Source organism: Adiantum capillus-veneris, chromosome 19 (assembly GCF_014529385.1).
Source record: "Adiantum capillus-veneris isolate H3 chromosome 19, ASM1452938v2, whole genome shotgun sequence".
Classification (NCBI taxonomy): domain Eukaryota; kingdom Viridiplantae; phylum Streptophyta; class Polypodiopsida; order Polypodiales; family Pteridaceae; genus Adiantum; species Adiantum capillus-veneris.
Window position 1 is genome coordinate 122,475,198 of NC_140949.1, and position 26,597 is coordinate 122,501,794.

Sequence of the window (26,597 nt, forward strand, 5' to 3'; positions counted from 1 at the left end):
TTTTGGTCCATATAAAAGGATATACGTTGTATTTGTCCAATCCAAGGATCCATTGGGCATCATGCTCTCATGTTTCAATAAGAAGTATAATATTTGGTTCATTAGTTAGCTCATGTATACCAATTCCCACATTCCATGACTATCCATTACATATCTCAAAGCATCCTCACAATCGTGAGTTCGTCTCATAGGTCATGTGTCCCTACTTGTTGGATGGATTTCCTTCTTTTTTGGGGGTGTGTGTTCTTCACAAGATAGCTCCTTAAGCTTTGCGATGAATATTGTGTTGTATAAGGGTGTAGTATTTGTACACAAAACATCCTGTACAATGTCCCTACTTGTTGAATGGATTTCCTTCAGTTTTCCTTGATGAGATGGTTGCTTAAGCTTTTTTCTTCTCTCTACAAGTGCTTTGCAACAAGAATTTTGTTGTATAAGGGTGTTCAAGAGGGAATTGGGACAATCAATCTACTGCGCTCGCGTAGTAGAAAGATAATTTCAGTTTTCTCTTGCTCAAGATAGGGTAAGGGGGCCAATAGGGGAACAGGTACCAGTGATGTAACATTTTTAAGTGACTATAATAGATTGAAAAAATTAAGAGAATGTTCCAGTAAAAGAACGAGATTACAATGTGGCTTTCAAAAAGCCTTGAGAAGAAGTTCATAAATCAAAACAAACAACCGAGGCCCTCGACACGCCCTTCACTGTACTACAACAGGATTCTGTGTCCGTTTTCACACCCCTGCCAATCATTACAGCTAGCGAGCCTCTTCCAATTATTATTATCACCTGCACCTGCACCTGCACTCAACAAGGACGTGATCAGCAATCAATAGAATCCACACAGGTTGATATTTTATCGTATAACCAACCATGTACATTAAACGCAAAATAGCCTTCAAAAGAAAATGCGATTAATCCCAAATCAACCGGCTTTTCCTCCAAAATCACCTCAACAAGAAAGCGTTACAACAAACAACTATAAAAGGTCACTTAGCCATAAACCACTTTGTTTCGTTAGCAGAGCACTCCAACACAGATCACCTCCTGCAAGCACTAAAGCAGAAAACACCTTCTCATACATATGACCTCCTGCAAGCATTGAAGCATAGAACACCTTCTTCACACAGAGAACACCTCATTCACACACTCCATCAGACATCAACACCCTCATTCCCATGTGCACCAAACACATAGACATCATCACCCTCACACAGAGAGCGCCCTCAAACACATAGACATCAACACCCTCATTCCTACGTGTACCACTTTGCCTCTATGTTGCTACTGTATCTGCAAATATTCAGAAGGACCAAAGTGCAGTATGATTCAAATACCAAGATGGCATCTACAGCGCCTTGTGAGTGCAAGGCTTGCTTAATAGAGCGACATCCACAACTCGAAGGATTGCTTTGCACATCTTTGTTGTTGCACAAAAAGGGTGGCCATGTATGGGTTGTGGCACGGTACACGTACTTCCCATATTTTCATACAAAATACCAAGAAAGAAGCCTCCCTTCATTAGTCCAAAACCATCCTCATCAAACACAGCTCCGAAGGTCAAAAGTCTAGACAAAAGCGCTCCCAAACCACCACCAAAGGGAAAGTTCTCAGTTAAAGAGTACTCTAATCTACTTTCCGATTTCCAAGGCTGACTATTCAAAAGGTAGAATATCCTCAAACATGGTTCTCACTACCCAACAAAAGATTCAATGATACTTAGTTAGGACACTCATTACTTATACTTAATTTGGCTACATAGTGTGTGCAGAGTACATGGGAAAATCAAGACAGAAGATGCTATCACCGCGGCAACCACAAACGAGAAGACTATTCAAACAAATCTCTAAACGGTGCTTGCAGTTAGTGTCATCTGGAGAGCTAGATCAAAACATTGAGAATAGAGCTGAAACATTAAGAAAGCGCTCTTCAAGAGTGAAGAAGTCATCAAGAAACCCTCCACTTGCTATTCAAGCTAAACCTTCATTTCCCAAACCCAAACCTCAAGCAGAACACCAGCTTGCAACTCCTCCCTCAACTTCTCAACATATCCCCGAGGATGTAGAAGCCACAACAAAAAGTAAAAAACACACCGATCTATCTTGGACGGAACAAGACATGGCCAAGGCATTGAAAGCTAGAGAAAATGGTCTTTCCTTGCAACAATGCTCGCTCCAATTTGGAATGAGCAAAACAACGATCTTATATTGGGAGGAGGGACGGACTCATTCAAAGAAAAAAGGGCCACCGACACAATTAACAGCAGAAGAGGAGTTTGTTTTGCTACAATGGATCTTTCTCAAGTGTGAGACGGGTCATGGCGTCTCCGTTTTAGATGTTAAATTGAAAGTAGCTGAAATCTGCCAGACTAGACATACATTATTTTCTAATGGAATACCTGGCAAAAGTTGATGGGAGAGTTTTTGTAAGAGACACCCAAAGCTTGTTTTTCGTGTTTTGGAGGGTTTGGATCAATCAAGGGCCACCCAGTTTAGACCGAAGATTGTAAGATCTTTTCATGACAACCTCCACAAACTTTATGCAGAGAATAACTATCCACCGACCCACATATGGAATGCTGATGAGACAGGATTCCAAGGCTCGCGTGACAAGGGGATGAAAGTTCTAGCAAAGAAAGGCACGAAGGCAGTCTACGGCATCACATGTGATTCAAGGGAATGGATGATTGTTCTTTGCTGTGTAAATGTAGCAGGTAACTTCTTAACCCATCCTTTTATATATAATAATCTCAAAGAATATTATTTTGATGAATCACACTTGAGTATCGCTGTCATTTGTAAGTAGGCCATGCAATTCCTTCGTACTACATTTTCAAAGTTCAACGACCTAATGGTAACTACATTCAAAACTGTGAGGAAGGAGCTATGATGGCATGTCAAAAGAAGGCTTGGATGATAGGCCAGTTGTTCCAAGCATGGCTGGAACACTTCAAAAATTCAATATCTATAAGGTTTGGGAGAGATCATAGACATCTTCTCATTTTGGATGGTCACAGAACTCATGTATCACTCGAGGTTGTCTCTAAAGCATTTAATTCAGGCATAGATATAGTCACTTTACCAGCACACACCTCTCACAAGCTTCAACCTTTAGATGTTTCTGTATTCAAATCTTTAAAAGTTCAGTTTAGAAAGGAGAGGGACATTTGGCAACAAAGGGCATCATCCAAGCAAGCCACCAAGCAAGAATTAGCTACAATCGTTGCAAAGGCTATGCAATTGTCTTTCACGGAGGGTAACATCAAAGCCGGGTTTTGGGCTACAGGGATTTGGCCTCTCGATCCTATTGCAGTAAAGTTTGAAGGAATGCCATGAAACCACATAAATCTGGCTGAAAACACATGTTTTGTTGCTGAGGAGATTTTATCTCAAGTACCAACTACTCCCGAGCATGTCTCAAATGAAGAGGAAGTAATTGAAGTTTTGAACCGGTCGGCTAATCAATTTGAAGAAAGTATGTATGCACAGCTTGATAACCAGCATATCTCAAACGAAAATGAAGCTGTTGAAGCCTTGAACGGAATGGCTGGTGAGTATGAGGAAAGCATGTATTCACAACATGAGCACACTAACTGAAGCTTTTTCATTTACTCAGCTTTTGGAAAATGATGTATGTGGTCTAGAAAGCAGGGATGAAATGCAAGCAGCAACACCAAGAGAAAGCAGCCTACTCAATTTTCAAACACTGAAACCAGCCAGGGCATATGTAGTAAGGCCACAAACGCCAGCTTCAACACAAGTGTTCACAGCTAGCATGCAATAGGGATTGCAGAACTCTAATCAAGGCCAACACGATGTTTCAACCCCATCAACATCACACCCAACACAAGCAGCATTGGAAGGAACACAACAAACATTAAATCATTGCAATCAAATTCCAAATGTCAATACATCACTTCTAACAACTCAACCATCAGACAAAGAGAACAGTTGGATTATTGACATTCTAAGGGTGCCGCCTATAGAGGTTTGCATTCGATAAATTAATCGCGAGCCATTTGTAGATTACACGAATAGTTTGATTCTCACATCTGCACAATATACTGAGAATATGAAAGCCAAAAAATTTAAGAAAGAGGAGGTGGCTAGAGCAAAGGAAGAGAAGCGACTTGAAAGGGAGAAAAGAAACTTCAAGCAAAGAGAGATGCTGCTAGACAACATCAGATGGAAGCTCAATAGGCAAAGCAGGTTAGGAGACATTGGAAGCTTCAACAGCAAATTGCAGAGAATCGTTTGCGCTCTATCCTATGGGAAGGTGGGTCAGTACAAGGTGTTCGACTACAGCCACTTCACATCGATCTACCTTATCAAGCCTATGCGCGAAGACACAGGATGGAAAAGCTTCGTCAATCACGTTGAGTATCTTAACCCAATTTTGTCACTGCACTTGCATCTAAACTTTTTGTAACAATTACCTAGCCAATGTAAAAGTCTGCTTCATAACCGCATCTTTTATCTGCCCATGATAGAAACTTTTTTCTCTTAAAAACCCTTTTTGAAAGTATTACCCAAGCTGTATGCAACTTTCTTCCATAATCTACTATTGTTTGTGCCACTTTACAAGCAAAGTAAACAAAATCCAGAAAATCAGATTCACAAGTTCATTTATATCAGGAATTTCAAATCTCATTTCTCATGCAATTTATCACTTTCAACCCCATCAAATAGAAGATGTCTATTGATTGCTGAGTGAGGCAAGGGCCTCACCATAAAACACACATCTGATTGTACTCCACTTCGACATGGCATTGAGCCTGGAAAGTTTAATGGATCCATGTCCTCTATCCCAAGTATGGTTCCTGCATGGAGACGATTTACATCAAGCACAATTTTCTCTCACAGATTGCGAGTGCTTTAAACCTTGATAGAAAAAAGTATATTGCCAGAGACTTACTTGGGCTTGAAGAAGACAAAGAACATGCTGCGTGTTGCTACATCATGCCTTGTTGTGGCAACAACTCCTCCCCTTTTTGATAAGTGAATAATTATGATGAAGATGAAAAGGGCTTCTGTCTGTCGGGCACTATTCACAGCTCAAGTAGTTGCCTTTGTAGCAGTACTGACATGTGCATGTGTTGCTCATGAGGGGGCTGTGTTATTCTGGCCAGTGTTGCTCATACACAGGGATAGTGGCATCGATCTGCCTTATAGGGACTTCAGTGAGCTGCTGCTTGTGGAAGTAGTGACCTGTGCGTGTGTTGCTCATGAGGGGGCGCATGTGTTGTTCTGGCATGTGTTGCTCATGAGGGGGGTGGACGCAGGGTTGGTGGCATCAATCTGCCATACAAAGACTTCAATGAGCTGTTGTGCTGGCGTTGATCTACTTGTGAAGAATTTGTGGTAAGCTGCTGCCGTTCTGAACGGCACTCCAATAGATTATGTAGTCTATCTCCTAGATTTGCCAGGCGTGCTGCGCAAGTGAGGGTTTCTTGTTAGCTGCAGGCAAATGCACTAAGCTTGAAGGTGATAGATTCGGCCACCTAGCTTGGTAGCCTGCTCGTGCGCAGAAGAGAGGGACATGGCCGCATGCTGCGACACGGGGGCAGGTAGGTGAGTACGTGCTCATTGCTTAGCATCGCTTGAAGGTAGCCTGATTGTGCGCAGAAGAGAGAGGGACATGGCCGCATGTTGTAGCACGGGGGCAGGTAGGTGAGTGCGTGCTCACTGCTTAGCATCGACTGCTGCAACATTTTAATGGGCACTCAATTGTCTACCAAGTCGATAACGCATCCACGTGGGTGCCCTCTAGTGGTCCCGTGGTGGTTTCCAATCGAGCTATTATTGGTGATGGGCCAATCTGCCACACTTGAGTGTAGACACGTTTGGGGGGTCAGGTCCATCTCCTCATTCACTCCAATTTTTTTACACAGACTTAAAAAAAACTAACAATTGACCCACCTAAATTTACCAGAATCTCATTAGCTTAGTTACATTTGTAGAGCAACACGTGGCGCTCCTGCCCAAATGCTTACCTAATGAAAATTTGTTGAAATGACCCCCCAAATGACCTCTAGAATTAAGGTGTTCCCCTATTGGCCCCCTTACCCTAGGATACACAAAGCCTCAGGACTAAGTAACACCTATATTTAATGCAGGGCCATGTAATGGGATCAACGACGAGTAAGTTCACGCACGAAGATCGAAAAGCTCGCAGCCGTAGATGTCTGCTCAAAAACTAAACCTGGACACGCACTAAACCTGGATTGCTTAAAAACTAAACCTGGACAGGCGCTAAACCTGGACAACGTGGCCAATGCACCTCGAACTCACAATATTACAGCGTCAAAACGGTTTGGGATACACAATGAGCGCGCGGGTGAGGTGGTTAGCCCGCTTGACCCCCAAACGTGGACCCCCGAGGTTCGGGTTCAAATCGCATCGATGCGCCTTGTTTTTCACGCTGGCCCAGTTTAGCGCCCTCCATTTTTTTGACGGCGCACCTTGTTACCTTGATTATCTAAGACCGATGTAATGTAAGGAGCAAGGCCAGCTATGCCATGTGCCCACATGTGATTGGCTTGCTAAATGAGAGTGAAGAGGAGAGAGAGAGAGAGAGAGAGAGAGAGAGAGAGAGAGAGAAAGAGGAAGAGAGAGAGTGAAGAAAGCAATGGCAATGATTTTAAAAAAAAGAGACCGAAAAACAAGTGGCCAGCCTGCAATTTATAGCAGTGATGTGATTGCGTTGTTATACTCCTCGCCGAGAGAGAGAGAGAGAGAGAGAGAGAGAGAGAGAGAGAGAGAGAGAGAGAGAGCAAGCAGTTGACGTGCAGAGGTGGCATAGAGCAGATTGACGCAGAGCAGAGGCAGAGGCAATTGACGTGCAGAGGTGACGTAGAGTAGAGGTAATTCTTTTAATTCGTTTGCTTTAATATAGTTTTGCTTTTCCATGCTGCTGCACATCGTTATCACTCTAGGCGGGGAGAGGGGGAGAGAGAGAGAGGGAGAGAGGGGACTACTGCTGCACAACGTAATCACTCTAGGCCGGGCCTGTTAATATAGAATCTGCAGGCTCAACCCTTGCGTGAATCGTCATGAGAGCTCGCACAGAGAGAGGACTACTGCTGCACAACGTAAGGTCATGCCTGTTAATATAGAATCTGCAGGCTTAGCCCTTGCGTGAATCGTCATGAGGCAAGCTCGCACAAAGAGAGGCAACTACTGCTGCACATTGTAATTACTCCCTGCTACGCATCGTTTTGGCTGACTCCAAGCCGGAGAGAAAAAATAAAAGACTGTTGTGTTTTGGCTCACTACAGGCCGAGAACACTAGCTCACAGCATTTTGGCTCACCCCAAGCCGAAGAGAGAGAGAGAGAGAGAGAGAGAGAGAGAGAGAGAGAGAGAGAGAGAGAGAGAGGGACTCTAGTCTGAGACGCAAGATGCTGATGCGTGCATGTTGGCTCACTCCTGGCCGTAGAGAGAGAGATAGAGAGAGAGAGAGAGCAGTCTGAGACGCAAGATGCTGATATACACACAAAAATCACGTTAAAAAAATTCACGCTGCAGTCTGGGACTCAAGATGCTAATATAGACACAAAAACAAGGTAAAAAATTTCACGATGATATTGTTAGTCTAAGACTCCTGAGAAGGGATGTTGTGTCAACACAAAAAAATTCACGGTGATATTGTTAATCTAAGGCTGCTGAAAAGGGAGGCTGTGCCTCTCTCCAGATGCAGCCACCTATGTTTGAATTCATCTAGCTCTACACAAGATGCTGATGCGAAGCAAGGGCCTCTGTCCATATGCAATCACCTACGTATGCATCTTGAAGGAATGTGACTCTAAGCAAGATGTTGATATGGGCTTAAAAATTTACTCTGATATTATTAGTGAGGGATTGTTGTGAAACATTGTTGTGCTTGGCAATGTCTTGATCGATATATATGCCAAATGTGGTGCACTTTGTAAACCAGAAAAAGTTCTTGAGAACCCTTTATCCAAAATGCCGTCTCTTGGAGTGCATTGATTGCGGGATATGCCAGAGAGAGAGAGAGAGAGCTATGATGAGGACTTAACTAATACAATCCTTGTCTAAACCAATGTTTGGGTTATGAAACAAAAAAAAGATCTAAGGCCGCAATCACCTACGCGTGCATCTGAAAGGCATGCGCATTGTGTATGCAAGATGTTGATATGGACACACAAATTCTCGATGATATTGTTAGTCTGAGGCTACTAAAAAGAGATGTCGTGCTCGGCACTGCCTTGGTCACTTTGTATGCCAAATGTGGTGCACTTGAGAAAGAACAAAAAAGTGCTTGAGGAGCTTTTTATCTAGAATGTTTTCTCTTGGAGTGCATTGATTGCGGGATGCGTGTAACAGGAATAGGCCAAAAAGCTCAAGGCTATTTTTAGTGGATGCAAAGCAAGGGCATCTCTCTAGATACAATCACGTACGCATGCATCTTGACCTTCTGTACCAAGGCACTAGGATTCATGCTGATATTCGCGATAGTGGGTAGCTTGAAACAAATGCATACTTGAAAAAATGTTGGTCATTATGTATGTCAAGTGTTGTCAGTGCGCAACACGTCTTTGACGAGCTTACTGTATGGGACATCGTCTTGTGAAACGCATTGATTGCAGGATATGCTCAACAGATATGCAGTCACCTATGCATGCATCTTGAAGGCATGTGGCTCTATCCAAGATGTTGATATGGGATTAAATATTTTCTATGATATTGTGAGCCAAGGGCTGTTGCAAAAATTGTCGTGCTTGGCAATGCCTTGCTCCACACACACACATTTTCTCTCGCAACACCCCCAAGCAAGTAGCAATAAAGGCTAGACAAGCAAAATTGGGGAGCAAGAGATTGAGTCTTTCTTTTGTGAGCTCACTTATAGACTGTGCTAAGGAGAAGTTATGTACCAAGGCAATAGCATTCCTGTTGATATTTGTGATTGTGGTTACTTGAAATGAATGCATACTTGGGGAAAATGTTGGTCAATATGTATGTCAAGTGCGGTGCACCTATTAAGAGGTTAGTGTGCGGGATGTCATCTTGTGGAATGTAGTGATCGCAGGATCTGCCCAGACAAGGCTAGGAAGCTGTGGGCTGTTTTCAGTTAGTGCGTAGCAAGGGCCTATCTCTAGACGCAATCACCTACGCGTGCATCTTAAAGGCATTCACATTGTGGCTCTACGCAAGATGTTGATATACACAAAAATTCACGATGATATTGTTAGTCTAAGGCTGTTGAAAAGGGATGTTATGCCAATCTATTTTCAGTAGAGGGCCTCTCTCCAGATGCAATCACCTATGTATGAATTCATGTGGCTCTATGCAAGATGTTGATGCGAAGCGAGGGCCTCTGTCCATATGCAATCACCTACGTATCCATCTTGAAGGAATGTGACTCTACGCAAGATGTTGATATGGGCTTAAAAATTTACTCTGATATTATTAGTGAGGGGCTGTTGCAAAAGATTGTTGTGCTTGGCAATGCCTTGATCGATATGTATGCCAAATATGGTGTGCTTTGTAAAGCAAAAAAAGTTCTTGAGGACCTTCTATCCAGAATGTCGGCTCTTGGAGTCCATTGATTGCGGGATATGCACAACAAACGTAGGGCCAGAGAGCTCCAGGCTGATTTCAATGGCGGATGAAAAGCGAGGACTCCTCTCTAGGTGCAATCATATACGCGTGCATCTCGAAGGCATGTGACTCTGCAAGATATTGATATGGGCATAAAAATTATTGCTGATATTGTTACTCAAGGGATGTTGAAAAAGGATATCGTGCTTGACAATGCCTTGGTTGACATGTTTGCTAAATGTGGTGCCCTTAAGAGAGCACAAAAAGTGCTCGAGGAGCTTTCTGTTTGGAGTGTGGACTCTTGGAATGCATTGATTGAAGGATTTGCCACACAGGGGTAGGGCCAAAAAGCTCCAGTCTGTTTTCAGCAGATGCGAAGCAAGGGCTTCTCTCCAAATGCAATCACTTACGTATGCATCTTGAAAGCATGTGGCTCTACGCAAGATGCTGACGTGGGCACAAAAATTCACAATTGTATTGTTAGTTAGAGGCAGCTAATGAAAAAAGATATCGTACCTCGCACTGCCTTGGTCGATATGTATGCCAAGCATTGATTGTGGGATACGCACAACAAGAGCAGGGCTAGAAATCTCTAGGCTGTTTTCAGCAGATGCAAAGTGAAGGCCTTTGTCCATATAAAATCACCTGCGTGTGCATCTTGAAGGCACGTGACTTTATGCAGGATGTCGATATGGGCTTCAAAATTCACTCTATATCATTAGTCTCGGGTTGTTGCAAAAAAATGTCATGCTTCACAATGCCTTGGTCGATTTGTACACCAAATCTGGTGTACTTTAGGGAGCACACAAAGTGCTAGAGGACATTCCTGTCTGGAATGTCGTCTCATGGAGTGCAATAATTACGGGATATGTGCAACGAAAGCATGTTGAAGGCATGTGGCTATATGCAAGATGATGATATGTGCATAAAAATTCACATTGATATTGTTAGTTAGGGAATGTTGAAAAAAATATCGTTCTTGGCATTGCCTTGGTTGATATGTATGCCAAATTTGGTGCACTTCAGAAAGCACAGAAAGTGCTTGAGGAGATTTTTGTTTGGAACATCCTCTCTTGGACTGTATGGATTGCGGGATCTGCACAACAGGACCAAGTCAAAAATCTTTATGCTATTTTCAACCGATGCAAATCGAGGGCCTCTCTCCTAATGCAATCACGCACGTGTGCATCTTGAAAGCATGTGGCTCTATGCAATGTTGGTATGGCCATAAAAATTCATGTTGATGTCGTGCTTGGCAATGCCTTGATTGACATGTTTGCTAAATGTGGTGCAGTTTAGAGAGCACCAAAAGTTCTTGAAAAGCTTTCCGTCCAGAGCTAGAATGCACCGATTGCAAGTTTTTCCCCACAGGGATAGTTTTTGGCTGCTGCGAAACGATGGCCTCTCTCTTGCTTGCATGATTTGTTCCACAAGGGCGACGCCAGAACCTCCAGGCTGTTTTCAACAGATGTGAATTGAGGGCTCTTGGAGAAAGATGTCATACTTGGCCGTGTTTTGATTGATATGTATGCTAGATGGGGTGCCCCAAAGACTGTGAGCTTGTGCATGTGTATGTGTATGTGTGTGAGCTTATGGACGGACAATCCAACAGATTCAACCTACCCTAAGACAACGGACATGAAAATTAATGCAAGTAATGGTAGGCATGATAGAAAAACTGAATGTGATAGTCAACATGTTGGCAGAAGTTGGGGAAGGGATGACGATGACACAACACATATTGGTGCCAAGGTGATGCAACAATACAAGGGAGGTCTAGCAACCGATCCATCCAACATTGTTCTTCAATGTAGACGACCAAGCAAAGGTACACTTATATTTCGTGTTTTGATTTCCTCTCTGTGATTTCAAAAGTTCTTAGATTACATCCTGTATACAATAAAGCAATGAATTTATATCATTTTTATTGAAAACATTTCATATGAAGGTGGCAAAGACTTGTTATCCCCAACAAAGGGACATACGAACAATACACAAACACATGGCAACGTCGAATGATACATGTCTTTATAAAACATCGGTAATGAGTTCTCCTTTAATAACTATAATATTTTTACAATAGAAAGCTCTTTCGACACCGGAGGAGAAGCATAAGTCCCCCTTCAACACTGGAGGGGATAAAAGTGGCCGGAGAAGGGCACGTTCCCTACGGTATCTTTATAAATGTGGAGAACGGTGCCAACTCCACACCATATATATGTATGGTTTTTTCTTCTTTTTACGGGCACAAGCATCGCAAATGCACGACATGCTTTCGATTTTATTATAGTATGGAAATGTTTACATCCACAATCTTTTCACTCAAAATCTCATTTGTGATGCGAGGTCATAGAGTTTTTGGTGAAAGCTTTGAGGAGAGATGCTATGGCACGAGCTATGCCATGCGGTAAAATCCTCACCACTATCACTTTTTTACTTCTTACCATTTACCATATACATAGTGAAGCAATCAAGGAAAACTAGTTTTTTGTGCTGGCCCGGTTTAGTGTGCCTCGAGATCCCGCCCCCAACCCCAACCGTCGATCCCATTACTTGGCGCCGCATTAAATATAGGTGTTAGTCTCAAGGTACGAAGAGGATACGCTGGGCGAGTAAAATTTGAATTTGCTCTGATCTAAGCCTGTCAAATGACAAAGGTGAAGGTAAAGGGTTCTTTCCTGTCGAAACCTGCAGAGAAAGGCCGCCCTGCCGCAGAGGACTACCCTGTCGACGAAGAAGACGATGGGCAAGACGATCTTGAAGGCAAAACCAATAACATACCCTTTGTCAATGCAAATAGCAAGGGGAAACGGGGTCCCCGAGGAGCAGGTAGACCCACACACAGGGATTCATCTGGTTTGCAGAGCAGTGATTCTGCGCTCGGAACCTCTTCCAGTAGGGGCTTGGATGATGATGATGACGACACCGGAGACTCTGCTCATAATGAGTCAGGCCAAGATCATGGGTCCATGGACAATGCAGCCATAGACAGTGCACGGCGTGGTAGTATTCGTGTGAAGGTGAAACCCTCAAAATTTAGGGAGAACAGCCATGCTACACCAGAGGGAAGATCCCCATTAAAGAAGAAACATGGAGCTCCCCCGCTCGACTCACCTGGCTACAAACAGCTGATTCATGCCAGGGATTATACCTTAGCAAACCAACAAGGACACCTCCCAAATGAGCTTAGCACTGCGCTAATGGTAGCCTAATAGATTTCTTCTTCTTTAATTCCATGGATCCATAATTTTCTTGGAACTGAAGGATATCCTTCTTGCCATCAGTTAATACATATACGTATACGTATACATGTATGCATGCAACTTACATAAATGAATACATAAAAGACACATATGAACAAACACATATAGATACAAACAACTATTGTCACACACACACACACACACACACAAGGGTTGCGTGAAAGAATGTATTCATGTCTGCACACACACACACACACACACACACACACACACACACACACACCAAGATACTCATCTACACATGCATGTGTGTTTATTTAGTATTAGCAGACACATGCCGTGCAGATCGTGCATTATTTTCCAAGTTTCTACCACTTGATATTTTCAATCTTAGTTCCTATCAACTAAAATTCTTTCTGTCTAATGCTTCTGGTTTTGTAACTTTCCTGTATGGGTGAACCCAGGAACTCATGGATTCATCTAGGTCTCATCTACTGTGTTGCACCAGTTCTTTGAGAACTTATCTTTCTGAATGCAGGTTGTGAAGAAAATCATGAGGATGGATGCAGCCGAACCTTTTAACATTCCTGTTGATCCAGTGGCTCTTGGAATTCCGGTAATGCAATCATAGAACAAAGTTTGTAGTTGTAAAACCAAATAGTTTTAACAGATCCTGAAAGCATTCATGAGCTTTATGTCATTTAATTTGAGGAATTTGATATATTCATATGACAAAGTTGGCCAAGACCCATTTTTGTATGATATTTCAAAAAGTTAACATCTTTTGAAAGACACATGGTTCTGTCATTCCCAGGACTATTTTGACATTGTAAAGAGACCCATGGACCTTGGCACAATTTGTAAGACCTTGGAAAGAGGTGGAAAGTATAGAAGCTCTCAAGATGTTTATGAAGATGTTCAATTAGTGTGGACGAATTGTCGCATTTACAATCAGAAAGGAGACCCAATTTTAGACCTATTAGCAAGAGTAAAGAAGAATTTTATGAAATACTGGACAGCTGCTGGATTGTATACAGAAAAGTCTCCAGGTATGCCATCAGGTTGCATTGAGGAAGTGGTTTGGCTTCTCTCACAAATATTAGTTCTTGTGCGTGTTTGAGAGAGGCAGAAAAAGAAGAAAGAAAGAATTGGTTTGCTTCTCCCTCATGAGTGTGTTTGTGTTTGGGAGAGAGAAATCAAATGAAATGTAATGTTTATTTATGTCTGCACCCCTTTGAGGCCAGAAAATTACATCATCCTCTTATGATCCAAATGTCTAATACAAGACTAAGGTAAAGATATGTAAAAAATTGTATACAAATCAGTGAAGTAGCGCCAGCTCTGATCTCTTGTGTAGGCTGTCACTAGAAGTGTCTTGACAGAAACTCTCATAAGCTGCTGCATCATTGCATCAGTCTCTTTCTATTTGAAATCTTTGTAGGAGTTGAGCTGAATTCAGCGCTGGTAAATAGATTTTTGTGACAAGGATGAGGGCATCAAGATCTACTAATCTCTGCAGCTCTGTCCAGGAGAGTCCCATGTACTAAAAAGTGACGTGTCCCACTTTCTGCTGAGGGGTGTTGCTCCGGAAGAAATCTATCACCTGCTGCTGAATGGGTCCTATCTTTCAGGGTGTGGAACTTCCTAATAAAGCATGTCTGCATCTGCTCAAGTCTAGCAAGGAAAAACAAAGGCATCTCTGATCAATGTATTTTGTAACTGGAAAAGGCACCAATCGAAAGAACTGGAAACAACTTTAGCACTTAAACACTTGAACATAAAGAGAACTTCACACTTGAGACGAGACACGGAGTGGCAAAGTTCCACTCCCACTTGCACTGGTCTCCAACTAGGTGTTTCTGTATTTCTTTATTTATTGATATCCACAGATACAATTGCCATGAGGAGCACTTGTCCAGACTTCGCAATAGCACAAGATTGAGAATGACTCCCCCAAGGCCATTAATTTATAGGCTCTTGGCCTTTTGCTTCTACAAGTGCTCAAAAGCACGAAAGTCAATTGCTTAAAAAAACCAAAAGCTCCAAAAGCTCAAAAAGTCAATGCTTCAATAACTTTTCAACGCGTAAATGCCATGCCAGCTCATTGTAAGGATACCACACCATCACCCGCGTTTCCATCGCAAATCACGTTGCAAATTTTCGAGCAGTTTTCGGGCCGCTTTACATAGTTTTGGGTCTCTTGCTTCGGTGTATGATTGGGTCGATGATGTCCTGTAGCTTTAAGTCTATAGGGAGAAAACAACCCAATGATTGGGAAAAATATGTTTAGCTTAGCCTCGAATCGGTTAGAAATTCAAGACAGTCGGTTGTATGGGAGTCGAAATGGGAAACATTCTGCTTGGACTTTTGCAAGATAAAGCTACAAAAGTTCCGCTTTCGGCCTAGCTTAGAGGGATTTGCGTATGTTCAGGAAAACACACTGCTGTGGCACCGGGTTTTTTTTTGACATTATTTTGGGCTTGGGCACTTGGAATATGGACCTAATTGTTTGGCCTCCTAAAATAGAGCTTGACGTGGCCGCCCAATGTAGAGCTTGGTATGAAGGGGGGACAACCTAAGTTTGGATATAACCGGCCAGTACACAGTAGAGGGCGGTACTAATCCAATTACCGGTTAACTTTACACAGAGCACTGAGAAGAAAAGAGAGCACAGATGCGTCCAGTGACTAGAATCACTGTGTAAACGAACTTCAAATAGTTACAGGGAATGGCCATTTTCAGGTCCTCGTTCCCCGTTCCATCCCAATTTCTTGTTCCGGATCCCCGTTGCGTGTTTCAAACGTGAGTATCCGAAACAAGGAATGGCATTTCATGCATGTTGTCGTTCCACGTTCCCCTTTCCGGGTAACTATGACACGAAGACCGACACCCCAAAGTTTGGCGCCCCTTTCGGTATTTCTTTATTCAATTGAGAATGGACGTTTCAAACACTTAGAGCCAACTCTCATCAAGCTGTCCAAACGTGTCAAGGACTGAAATTGCAGGTTTCCGACCTGATTTCGATAGCACAATGGTGCCAAAACGTCAAAAGTATACGTCTAAGTGTCAAAGGTGCAATGGGAAAGGGTGAATCGGGTGAGAAACTTGTCTGTTACCGCGAGCAAACCTCCTCTCCATACCGGGCAGCCAATAGATCTCGGATCTATCACGATGGATCTCCTCGACATCAAGATCCTAGCGTGTACCACCCACCTAATGGGCACGGGGACTCACCGCAGGCAATGCCACACCGAGAGGGTGTGTACACAACAAGGGAGAGGGAGCGCTAGTAGGGGAGAGAGATTGTTGGAGAAAACGCTGGAGAGAGAGATCGATGGTGGATAAAAAAAAGCTAGAGAGAGGTGAAGCCGCACACACAAAACGCTAGCAGTGAAAAATGCTAAAGCGAGAGAGTGTGCCCAAATGCAGAAGCTCTGTAGTGATCACAACACATGTTAAAAATACAAGAGGAGGGGTTGCATATATAGGCAAATCCTAGATTTTCCCTCCTACTGCAAAACCCACGATCCTGATAAATGGCTAATAAATGCTAATAAATATGTAAACTCATTGAAAGTGACCTGACACACATATTTGGTAGTAGAACTGCAAAGCACTCTATATTCTGACCCCGGGAAACCCTAGGAACAGGGGTCCCGCCTCATGCCAGCCTACCGGGTGAGCAACACTGTGGACTGCATCGTCGAGGACAAGTACGTCTACCTCAAATATGGCCGGGCACAACCACAAAAAAACCCACTCCCTAATCTGCTCCTGGGAGATACTGGAGTAGACAGGAATCTGAACTCTAGCATCCCCTCTTAGCTCTTGGACGGGAAACAAGTCCGGCATGAGAGGATAATGTTACCTGTGGAAGAGGTTTGGTGAGGATGTGTCATGGGACGGGGGCGCCACGTGCCAACATAAAAGAACAGATTGAACACTTTTAGCACTTCAAGTAACATGGAACTGAAAGAGAGAGTGCACGACACACGAGACGTGGAGTGGCGGAATTTCCACTCTGAGAGAGCATTGGCCCCAAACCTTGGTGCCCCTTTCGGTATTTCTTTATATTACTTGAACTCGGTACAATGCCGGTACTCACGCTCTGCACCTTCACCCAGAAGAGTGCCAGAGACTGAGCCCTGTGCTCATATGTAAAGGCCCTTGGCCTATGAAAAGTAGTTTACATGAAAAGCTTCAAATTCAAAATGATATGGCCCTAAAAGCACTAGCGAAATCTTCAAACTCAAAATGATATGGCCCTAAAAGCACTAGTGCCCAAAAATTGCCAAATGTTTTATGGAAATTTGTATAGGTGCCACGTAAGCAGCTAGCGTAAAACACGGAATTCCGTACTTATTGCCACGTAAGCATTGCCAGCGTGAATTACGGAACTTTGTCAATAGAGCTGCCACTTCATCAAGCTCGCCACACGAGATTGTGAGTGTGTTTGTGTGTGTATGCGTGGTTCTGCTTTATTTTATTGCCTTTAGGTCCCCTGTGCCCCATCGGACGGGGTCTTGTAAATCTGGTGGGAACTCTTCTTTAAAAATAGGACACTCGGCAAGACTTTGCACGTGGTAAAACTTCTTCTGCTGCTTCTACTTCTTCACTTAGGGTTTAGGCCCCTTGGCCGGGATTTGGAGATTGGCTCCGTTCTTTAGTGGCTTGACACGGCAACAGTTTGTGACAAGATGTTGGCAGGGTTACTAGTCGGATAGAGCCATCCTTGGTCTTCTCACGAACAAAATGGTACTGTATCTCTATATGCTTGGTCTGGGCATGGAACACCAAGTTCTTCGCGATGGCTATACAACTCTGGTTGTCAAGAGTACATGACGGTCGTCTGTTAGGGAAATCCCATCTTCAAAAGTAGCCTCCGAATCTACACTGACTCACATGTAGCATTGCAAGCAGCTCGATACTCTGCCTCTGTGGAAGATTTGTCACGTGACACATCCCAACCCTATGTGTCCGTGGACAAGCTACACCACAGCAGGGTTCAGTTAGTCCAGTCAGTCTAGATTAGCAATGATCTGGCACTTTTGTGAGTCTATTCGTAGACCGTGCATGCCCAGTCACTGAGTGTAGATGCATATCCTCCGGTTGCACATAGCATGATCATCAGTATTCCCTTCAGATCGATCAGATTCAGTCAAGGGAATTTTCCAGTGCATTTAGCCTATTTTCCTATTTTTGGTTATTTTCACTTATTATTTTTAAGTGACTTTCCAACAAAAGTAGGTAGGGCAATTTTGCTAAGTTAATATATAAGCAAACCCAAGTTAGCAGTTTTGGCAGAAGAGGCAGCAGGAGCTTCCCGCTCAACAGGCAACTTCTCAGCAGTACACCCTCAAGCAACCCTGGCGTTTCCTGTACCCAGCAGTAAATCTCAGCCCCTTGGCGTTTTCTAGCTTGGCTACATCGCCAGAGATCCAGAACCCCCACCCCTTGCATGATCACCCCCAACACCATTCAGCCCTGGCGTTTTTCAATCAGCCTCATCGGCGTTTTTGGTTTTCTGTCCCAGAACAGCCTAGCGTTTTTGGCTAGCAGCAAAAGTGCATCAGCGTTTTTGTTTTATAGCCCATTGGTAGCAGAATACACAGCGTTTTCAACTTATGACACAGTAGTAGAATCAGCCCCAAGTTGGTTGCAGAAGTTCCCCCAAATTCAGCCATTAAAACGCAGCCAAAACAGTCATTTTCAGCCACCGAAACAGTCCCTAATTTCAGCGATTAAAAGATCCCAGATTTCAGCCATCAAGTCGTCGTCGTCATCACCGTTGTCGTCATCGGCATAGTCCAAGTTGCATCAGTCCATTGCATACGCATTGTACCACTTTGTGCAATCGAAGTAGACCACTCTCGCCGACGAGAGTGGGGCCTTCGGAGGAGGGTTTTACAACCTCTCGGGTGTCGTATCTCTTCTCTCTCCTTCTCTCAGTCTCATTCACTTGCACGCACAATATCCACTCACTTTGTTCGTGATCATAGCACTCTCCATAAAGACGGAAGGCTCTCTCCTTCCCTAAGAACTAAAAGGAACCTTGAGCAAATAAAGATCACTAATCTTGAGAAAATACAACATTCATTCCGCTGCACCTAAGATTGGTATTAGAGCTTTGGAAGTGTTCTGCATTACTCAAGGAAAGAACCACAAGAACCACAAGAATTTTTTTTGCTTGTTGCGGCCGCACGAACCCAAGTTCGCTTGGGCGTGTCGATTCCTAATCGTGTTTTGTTGAAGAGTGACAGGAATCCCAAGAAAGAAGGGCTTGTCCAGCCTCCCCTTGTGTCTCTTTTCACTCATTGAGAGCGGACCGTGCACTTAGGGGCCGGCCAATCGACGTGAGGTGGGAAAAAGCAACCTTGGTGTGAGCGCAAGGCCGCCAAGGGGTGTGCCCGCAGAAAGGAGTAGAACTCGGGTGAAGAGAAGATCCTTCTCAACGCGATTTGCAAGCGAAAGAAAATCTCAAGAACCTCAAGAACCTCAAGATCCTCAAGAACCCAAGAACCCAAGAACCAAGACCCTCAAGAACCCAAGTTCCTCGTGAACTTAAGAACCAAAGATCATAGTGCATGGTCGTTACCCAGAGCGGAATGGATACTTCGCATACAGGTGATGAGCATGAGAGAGGCGGCGAAGATTTTTCCCCACCAGGAGACTTTTTCGACCCTCCCCCTTCGCCATCTACGCCACGAGTTGCACTCACTCCTATGGAGATGATGGTCAAGTCGATGTTGGACATGATGGCACAACAACAAGAAACGAATCGAGTTGCATTGGCATAACTCTCCAGCAAAGCAGAACAAAAAGAAGCAAAGGACCGTGAACAAGAAGCCAATGACCGCGAGCTCGACGAAAGAAACGCAAGATTTGCCACGCAACAAGAAGAAAATCGCATTGCTTTAGAACGCGAACGCGACGCAAGAAAAGAAAGAAAAGAACTACGAAAGGAGGAAGCGGCAGCACGAGCCGCGGCCTTGGAGGCCGAGCGTGAAGCTCGAAGGGAGCTACGCACTCAAGAATTGCTTGCCCAAGTCCTAGCCTCGAAGACCGAACCACCCCAAATTCAGCCATTAAAACGCAGCCAAAACAGTCATTTTCAGCCACCGAAACAGTCCCGAATTTCAGCGATTAGAAGATCCCAGATTTCAGCCATCAAGTCGTCATCATCATCACCGTCGTCGTCATCGGCATAGTCCAAGTTGCATCAGTCCATTGCATATGCATTCTACCACTTTGTGCAATCAAAAGTAGACCACTCTCGCCGACGAGAGTGGGGCCTTCAGAGGAGGGTTTTACAACCTCTCGGGTGTCGTATCTCTTCTCTCTCCTTCTCTCAGTCTCATTCACTTGCACGCTCAATATCCACTCACTTTGTTCGTGATCATAGCACTCTCCATAAAGACGGAAGGCTCTCTCCTTCCCTAAGAACTAAAAGGAACCTTGAGCAAATAAAGATCACTAATCTTGAGAAAATACAACATTCATTCCGCTGCACCTAATGTTGGTATTAGAGCTTTGGAAGTGTTTTGCATTACTCGAGGAAAGAACCACAAGAACCACAAGATCGCTTGGGCGGTCAATTCCTAATCGTGTTTTGTTGAAGAGTGTCAGGAATCCCAAGAAAGAAGGGCTTGTCGAGCCTCCCCTTGTGTCTCTTCACTCATTGAGAGCGGACCGTGTACTTAGCGGCCGGCCAATCGACGTGAGGTGGGAAAAAGCAACCTTGGTGTGAGCACAAGGCCGCCAAGGGGTGCACCCGCAGAAAGGAGTAGAACTTGGGTGAAGAGAAGATCCTTCTCAACGCGATTTGTAAGCGAAAGAAAACCTCAAGAACCTCAAGATCCTCAAGAATCCAAGAACCCAAGAACCAAGACCCTCAAGAACCCAAGTTCCTCGTGAACTTAAGAACCAAAGATCATAGTGCATGGTCGTCACCCGAAGCGGAATGGATACTTCGCATACAGGTGATTAGCATGAGAGAGGCGACGAAGATTTTTCCCCACCAGGAGACTTTTTCGACCCTTCCCCTTCGCCATCTACGCCACGAGTTGCACTCACTCCTATGGAGATGATTGTCAAGTCGATGTTGGACATGATGGCACAACAACAAGAAACGAATCGAGTTGCATTGGCACAACTCGCCAGCAAAGCAGAACAACAAGAAGCAAAGGACCGTGAACAAGAAGCCAAGAACCGCGAGCGCGACGAAAGAAACGCAGGATTTGCCGCACAACAAGAAGAAAATCGCATTGCTTTAGAACGCGAACGCGACACAAGAAAATAAAGAAAAGAACTACGAAAGGAGGAAGCGGCAGCACGAGCCGCGGCAGCACGAGCCGCGGCCTTGGAGGCCGAGCGTGAAGCTCGAAGGGAGCTACGTACTCAAGAATTGCTTGTCCAAGTCCTAGCTTCGAAGACCGAACCACCCAAAGATCGTGGGAGTTCCTCTAGTGGTGCAAGCCACGACGCGGATTCCAACCATCCAGTCACAGAGAAGTTGACTTTCAGTAAGTATGATGGTAAGATGGATGCTACGGTTATTCATTCTTGGCTGCATCAATTTAATGCTTATTTTGCGACAACTAAGAAAATAGGAAATAGCGAAGTTTTGACGGCAGCTATGTACCTTGCCGGTGATGCCATTAATTGGTACCACGCATGGCAAGAGGCACAGCTAGCCGCGCACCTAGAGACAGCCGACGATTTCACGCCCCTCTTTTAGTTGGGTTGATTTCCAAGACAAGCTCAAGGCGCGGTTTATGCCACCTCAGTACCTCGCACGATTGAAGGACTATTGGCGCTCTCTTAAGCAAAATGGTATGCCGGTTATGTCTTTTTCTAATCGTGTTTTGCAGCTAGGCACTCAATTACGGAAATCAGATGATGAGCGCAAAGAGGCTTTTCTCTTTGGATTGGACGAGTATATCAAGTACGATATCGAGGTACTCGATCCAATCGATCTCAACAAGGCGGTAGCGATTGCTCTCGCACAGGAGATGAAGCACAATAAGGGAAAGCCTAAGGAGAACAAGACTTCCACAAGTACCTCGCAGACTTCTCAGAACCCTCAGAACGGTAAGAATGATAACTCTTCTAACCAATCTTCCAACAGTCTCTCATCAAAGAATTCTTCCAATGAATCTAAGGGTAAGGCTAACACAATTGCTAAACCTAAGCTTACTCTAGATGAAAAGGTAGCACAAGGAATTGTAGGAAGGTACATCACGTCGGAAGAACAAAGCATGTGGTTGCATCCAGGGACGCTGGGGAAGTGGTGAGAAAGCATTGTTTTTTAACTTATAAGGTTTTATTGAGTTTTTTGAGCAGATTCAGACCAATTTTAAAATATGTTGGCGCCCACTTAATAAGTGGGCAACCACGTAGAAAATAAAGCAGCAAAACCAGCCAGCGTTTTCTCTCCTTCTTTCTATGGTAGAAGAGGCAAAATAATAATAAAAAAAAAATGCCGCAATTTCTACGCGGGTAGCTTGCGCTCAGCTATTCCTGTCGTGGCCAGGGAGCTATAAAAGCATCACACGCCCTCACTCAGAGGAAGTTTTGCCAGCGCTAGCAAGAGGAGACTTTGTCGCCAGAAGATGCAAGAGATCACGAGAGTACGAAGCACGGAGGTCGCTTTTCTCGCGCAAGAGCGACATGTATCTATTGTGGATTCGCCATACGAGTTGTTGTCCCATGTTTGTGTGTATTTGCAGCTTCTTCATCGCAAAGGAGAAAGCGGGAAGGCTTCGGCCTACGCTTGGGAATTCCGGGAACGGAATTCGGAAATTGTCTGCGGAGCCTCCAGTCCTAGTACACCGGAAAAAGGATTGAGAGCTCGTCTCTTGGATTTCCCTCACGGGAAGGACATGGAGTTTGAGAATTAGAACGGAGGGGTTTTCTCCGGTTCTTGTGCTTGTAAAAAGATTCTCCCTAATAAAGGATTCTCTTTAACGGGGGGGACCAACCCATCTTCTGATCCCAAATACTATGTCGAACTTCTCCCTCAACTTTGTTTAGTTGAAAGATTATTTATTTTCATCTTGTGAGGTTTAGGGTTTTGACCCTAATTGATCCCTAATTCCCGCAAGAGCTTTGGGGAAGTGTTGGGATCACTGTATAAGTGATTGGGTGCATTTTCAGGGCAGAAAACAGAGAATTCAGCGTGCTGTAGATTCTCGCTCAGGTTTGGGAAAGTGTCCGTATGCGTTGGGAAAGTCACCTTTCGCATGGGGATTTTGTTTGTGAAGCCTCCTATTATGGTTCTACTACCGAAATCGGGCTAGAGTAGGCCATTTTCAACCCCGTAAAAGCGGGACAGCTCGTAGGAACTTGTAGGTTTTCTCCCAAGTTTTATAAGAATAAAGAAATACCGAAAGGGGCGCCAATCTTTGGGGCTTGCATGGTGTCGCTGTCTGCTTGGGAGCGCTCTAGCTACCAAGCCGTGGGTTGTGTGAAGTGTTGAATTTCAATCACATGCTTATTCGTGAAGTTCCTCTGTGTCGTAAAGCTAACATTGTAAAGATCGGGTGAAAGCTAAAGTCTACCACCCTACAATACCCAAAGAAGCCCAAACAAGGTTAGACAAGTTCAAACAATACCCAAATAGAATTCTCTAATAGTATCCGTCGAAGAGATCTTTAGAGGTCTCTAAAACTCGTAGCAAAAACGAACTTCGCCTTCTTTATCCTCTCTTTCTGTTGTCGTTTCTTCTCATAGATTCCAGCTGTATGTTGATGCTGAATTGGTTTGCTTGTCGGAAAATCAAACAGTTGAGACTTTAATACCACTGTAACCGGAAAGGGCACAACCGAAAACAACTCTAGCACTTCAAACACTTGACGTAAAGAGAACTTCTTGCTTGGAGTGACAAAGTCCACTCCTAGGTGCAGTGGCCCCTAACTAGACGCCATTTCAGTATTTCTTGATATTGATCTCCTCAGATACAACTACCAGGAGAGGCACTCGGCGAGACTCTGCAACTGCATGACTGAGAATGACTCCCCCTCAGCCTTTCCTTTTACAAGTGCTCAAAAGCACAAAAATCAATTGCTTTTAAAATCTCAAAGTCCCAAAAGCTCAAATTCAATGATTTCAACAAATGATGCCAAAAGTTCTTCCAATGTCTAGATGCCACGTCATCACCCATGTTTTCCGCCGCAAATCATAGTGCAAATTCTGCCATGGTCTGGTCTAGGTCACACCATGTCATCTTGTTGTGACAAATTCGTCACCGTTGACAGAGGTCCAAAGCCCGTAAAGAGACAATGAAATCGTCTCCGTGTCTCACAATAGAGTGGGCAGTGATATATGTATTGCTCCTTTGTCTTGGGCTCTAAGTCGCAAGGTTGTAATATTTGCTACTTTTGAGGTGCCGAAGTATATCTACATGTCTCAATCTAGCATGAAAGATAGAGCCTTAGAAATGTTCTCTCTTTCAGTCGTAGTACTTAAGCCTTATGTCGTGGTCTCCAAAAGTCCTTGTTCTGCTTTCTTGAGAACCGAAGTTTGCCAATGACAGGTCCGGGTGCCGCTAGAACTGCCTCTGCCTGTGGTCCCATCCTGTTGGGTGTTATCTCGAGCCGCGCTGCCAATTCAGGTGAAATGAAGGTGGCCTTGGCTCCTCCATCGAAGAAAATCAGGGCTTCTTGATCTTTCACTTCGCCCCAAGCTCGGGAAAGTTCTGTACTTTCATCAATCAGGCTTGGGTCAGTACCCATGCAATCTGGTACCAGTCTTGCCTTCATCTTGCCTTTTTTGCTACGTTCCTCTGCTGCTCTCGAACTCTCTGTCTTGTCTTCAGTTTGTTCTTGCTATGCCATTTTGGGGCACTTTGCGGAGATGTGCCCATGTTTTGCGCAACCAAAACGCTCTCCCTCTTTGATATAATTGGCCCTCTCTCGAAGAGTGAGCCGGGGTCGTGTATCCTTATCCTTCTTTTCTTGAGAACTCTTTTTCTTTCTACTTTCATTGTTGGAGATGTGTCGGGTTCTCTGAGTAAGAATCTTATCAATGGGGTAAGTCAAATTTCCTGAATGTATCGAGAAACCCCGTCTTGCATGACCCATTAATTTTTGAATAGAATTTGACTTTTGTTCAAGGCAGTAATCTCAGATCTCTGTAGGGAGTCCGTAGCAAAACCACTCAATCTGTTCTTCAAAAGAGACCTCTTTAAATGAAGAAGTTGGTAGAAGGGTTCCAAAATCTCTCGCAATAAGCGTCCAAAGAATCTCCCTTGGTCATCCGAAGATGGTTCCAAGCGGTTCGTATATCCGTTCGTACTCCCGGGTCAGCCAAGAAGATATAAAGAGCCTTTTGAATTTCAACCACTTGACTGGAGCTTCCTTCCTCAGAAGAAGAGTGGACCACCATGTTCGAGCATTGCCTTTAATAAAAGATACAGCCCTCCTAATCTTGGAGTGCTCTGAATAGAGAAGGCTATGTCAAATTGCTGGATGAAGGCCAAAGCCCTCGGAGCATCTCAGAACCCAGAAAAGGATTCAAATTTAATCGACTGTCCACCTTCTTTGAATTCTTTTGCTTTCTTGCTTTTGTCTTCAAGGAAGTCGTATTGGTTGGCTATGTAAAAATTCTTCTTCTTTGCATAAAACATATGGTCATCGGAGCCCGAACTCTCAGAGGATGACTCCTCTGTAGAATTGCCAGAAACTGGGCGAAATCTGGGTTTCTTTGCCTTTTTCTTGCCCTTTCCGAAGCTTTGCTTTTTGCTTCGCTTTTTGCCTTTTCTGTCCTCCTCGCTGGAGTAAGAAGAGCTAGAAGAACTGTCAGAAGTAAAGGAAGAAGTAGAACTGGGTAGTCCTTCAAAATGTACACGCTGCTTTTGCTTTCTTGCAGATGCAAAAGAAGAATGACGGCCCAAATAACCAGGGTAGTCAGTCCCCTTCTTGCGCTTTTTTCACTTGCTTTTTGGATTGATCGTTCGCGTCCAAAAGCCGATTGATCTGTGTGTGAATCACCTCCTGTAATTCTTGTTTTGTAAACATCTTTGGAGAAGGAGGTTTCTTGATTGTTGGTTTGTTGGGTGGTTCTGTGACTTTCTTCCATTGGGTGTGCACTTCTGCGATGGATTGCTGAGACAAAAATTTTGCAAACTGAGGATTCTTCACAAATTTAATTATTTGCTTCGTGCACTCGTCAACTTGCTATCGACGTTCCATCTCTTGAAGTTCGTACTGAGTAGGCCTAGGTGGCCCGTATTCTTCCCCTCTGCTAATTCGGTTGAATCTTCATCGTCATCTCCTCTCGCATGAGCAGATACGGAAGAAGTCGATCGATTCTTTTTGGAATCCATAAGTGTCGCGAGAAAAGGATCGGATTTCCCGGCAACAAACTTGGACACCCCAAGTCTAGATTCTACTGCGACATAGTAGAGATTCACTTTAAAACAATTCACAAAAGACGACATGGCCCCCGTAGTTTCGTGCCAAGAGGTATTGGCCCCAAAGACTTCCTCCCCTTTCAGTATTTCTTTTTATATTAATCGGTGTGCAAAGTACAAGAGAGTCCGCGGGAACTCACACTCGGACTCTGCATCCATATGCTCTGAGTAATGAGGCCTAAAAGACATATTTATTCTTACAAGGGATGCCCAAAAGCAGAGCCCCTGTCACAAACAGGAGTGCATAGCAATATAAAATAGACTCGGATAATAGAATTTATCACTATATATATATATATATATATATATATATATATATAGAGAGAGAGAGAGAGAGAGAGAGAGAGAGAGAGAGAGAGAGAGAGAGACATAGTACTAGGGACCAGAAGATGGGTTCGTCCCCCCTCCGTAATAGTATCTTCAA

The 26,597-nt window shown here is 44.0% G+C and overlaps 2 protein-coding genes and 1 pseudogene across 2 annotated transcripts in view; 2 read left to right on the forward strand and 1 right to left on the reverse strand.

The window, feature by feature from the left end:
* Positions 1-554: 554 nt before the first annotated feature.
* Positions 555-5,711, reverse strand: LOC147434773 (uncharacterized). The gene is made up of 3 exons (XM_086491201.1): positions 4,915-5,711; positions 4,728-4,819; positions 555-801 (listed from the first exon to the last, which is right to left on the reverse strand). Exons 1-3 carry the CDS (start codon positions 4,938-4,940, stop codon positions 710-712), a joined length of 210 nt encoding a protein of 69 aa, XP_086347327.1. The 5' UTR covers positions 4,941-5,711; the 3' UTR covers positions 555-709.
* LOC147434774 (MFS-type transporter clz9-like) lies at positions 808-3,895 on the forward strand (annotated as a pseudogene).
* A 6,402-nt stretch (positions 5,712-12,113) lies between the features above and the next one.
* Positions 12,114-26,597, forward strand: part of LOC147434775 (uncharacterized) — an 85,885-nt gene continuing 71,401 nt past the window's right edge. The window contains exons 1-3 of the mRNA XM_086491202.1: positions 12,114-12,762; positions 13,301-13,378; positions 13,577-13,811. Of these exons, the coding sequence (XP_086347328.1) occupies positions 12,208-12,762; positions 13,301-13,378; positions 13,577-13,811 (868 nt within the window). The 5' untranslated portion in view covers positions 12,114-12,207. The remainder of the gene's footprint in view (positions 12,763-13,300; positions 13,379-13,576; positions 13,812-26,597) is intronic.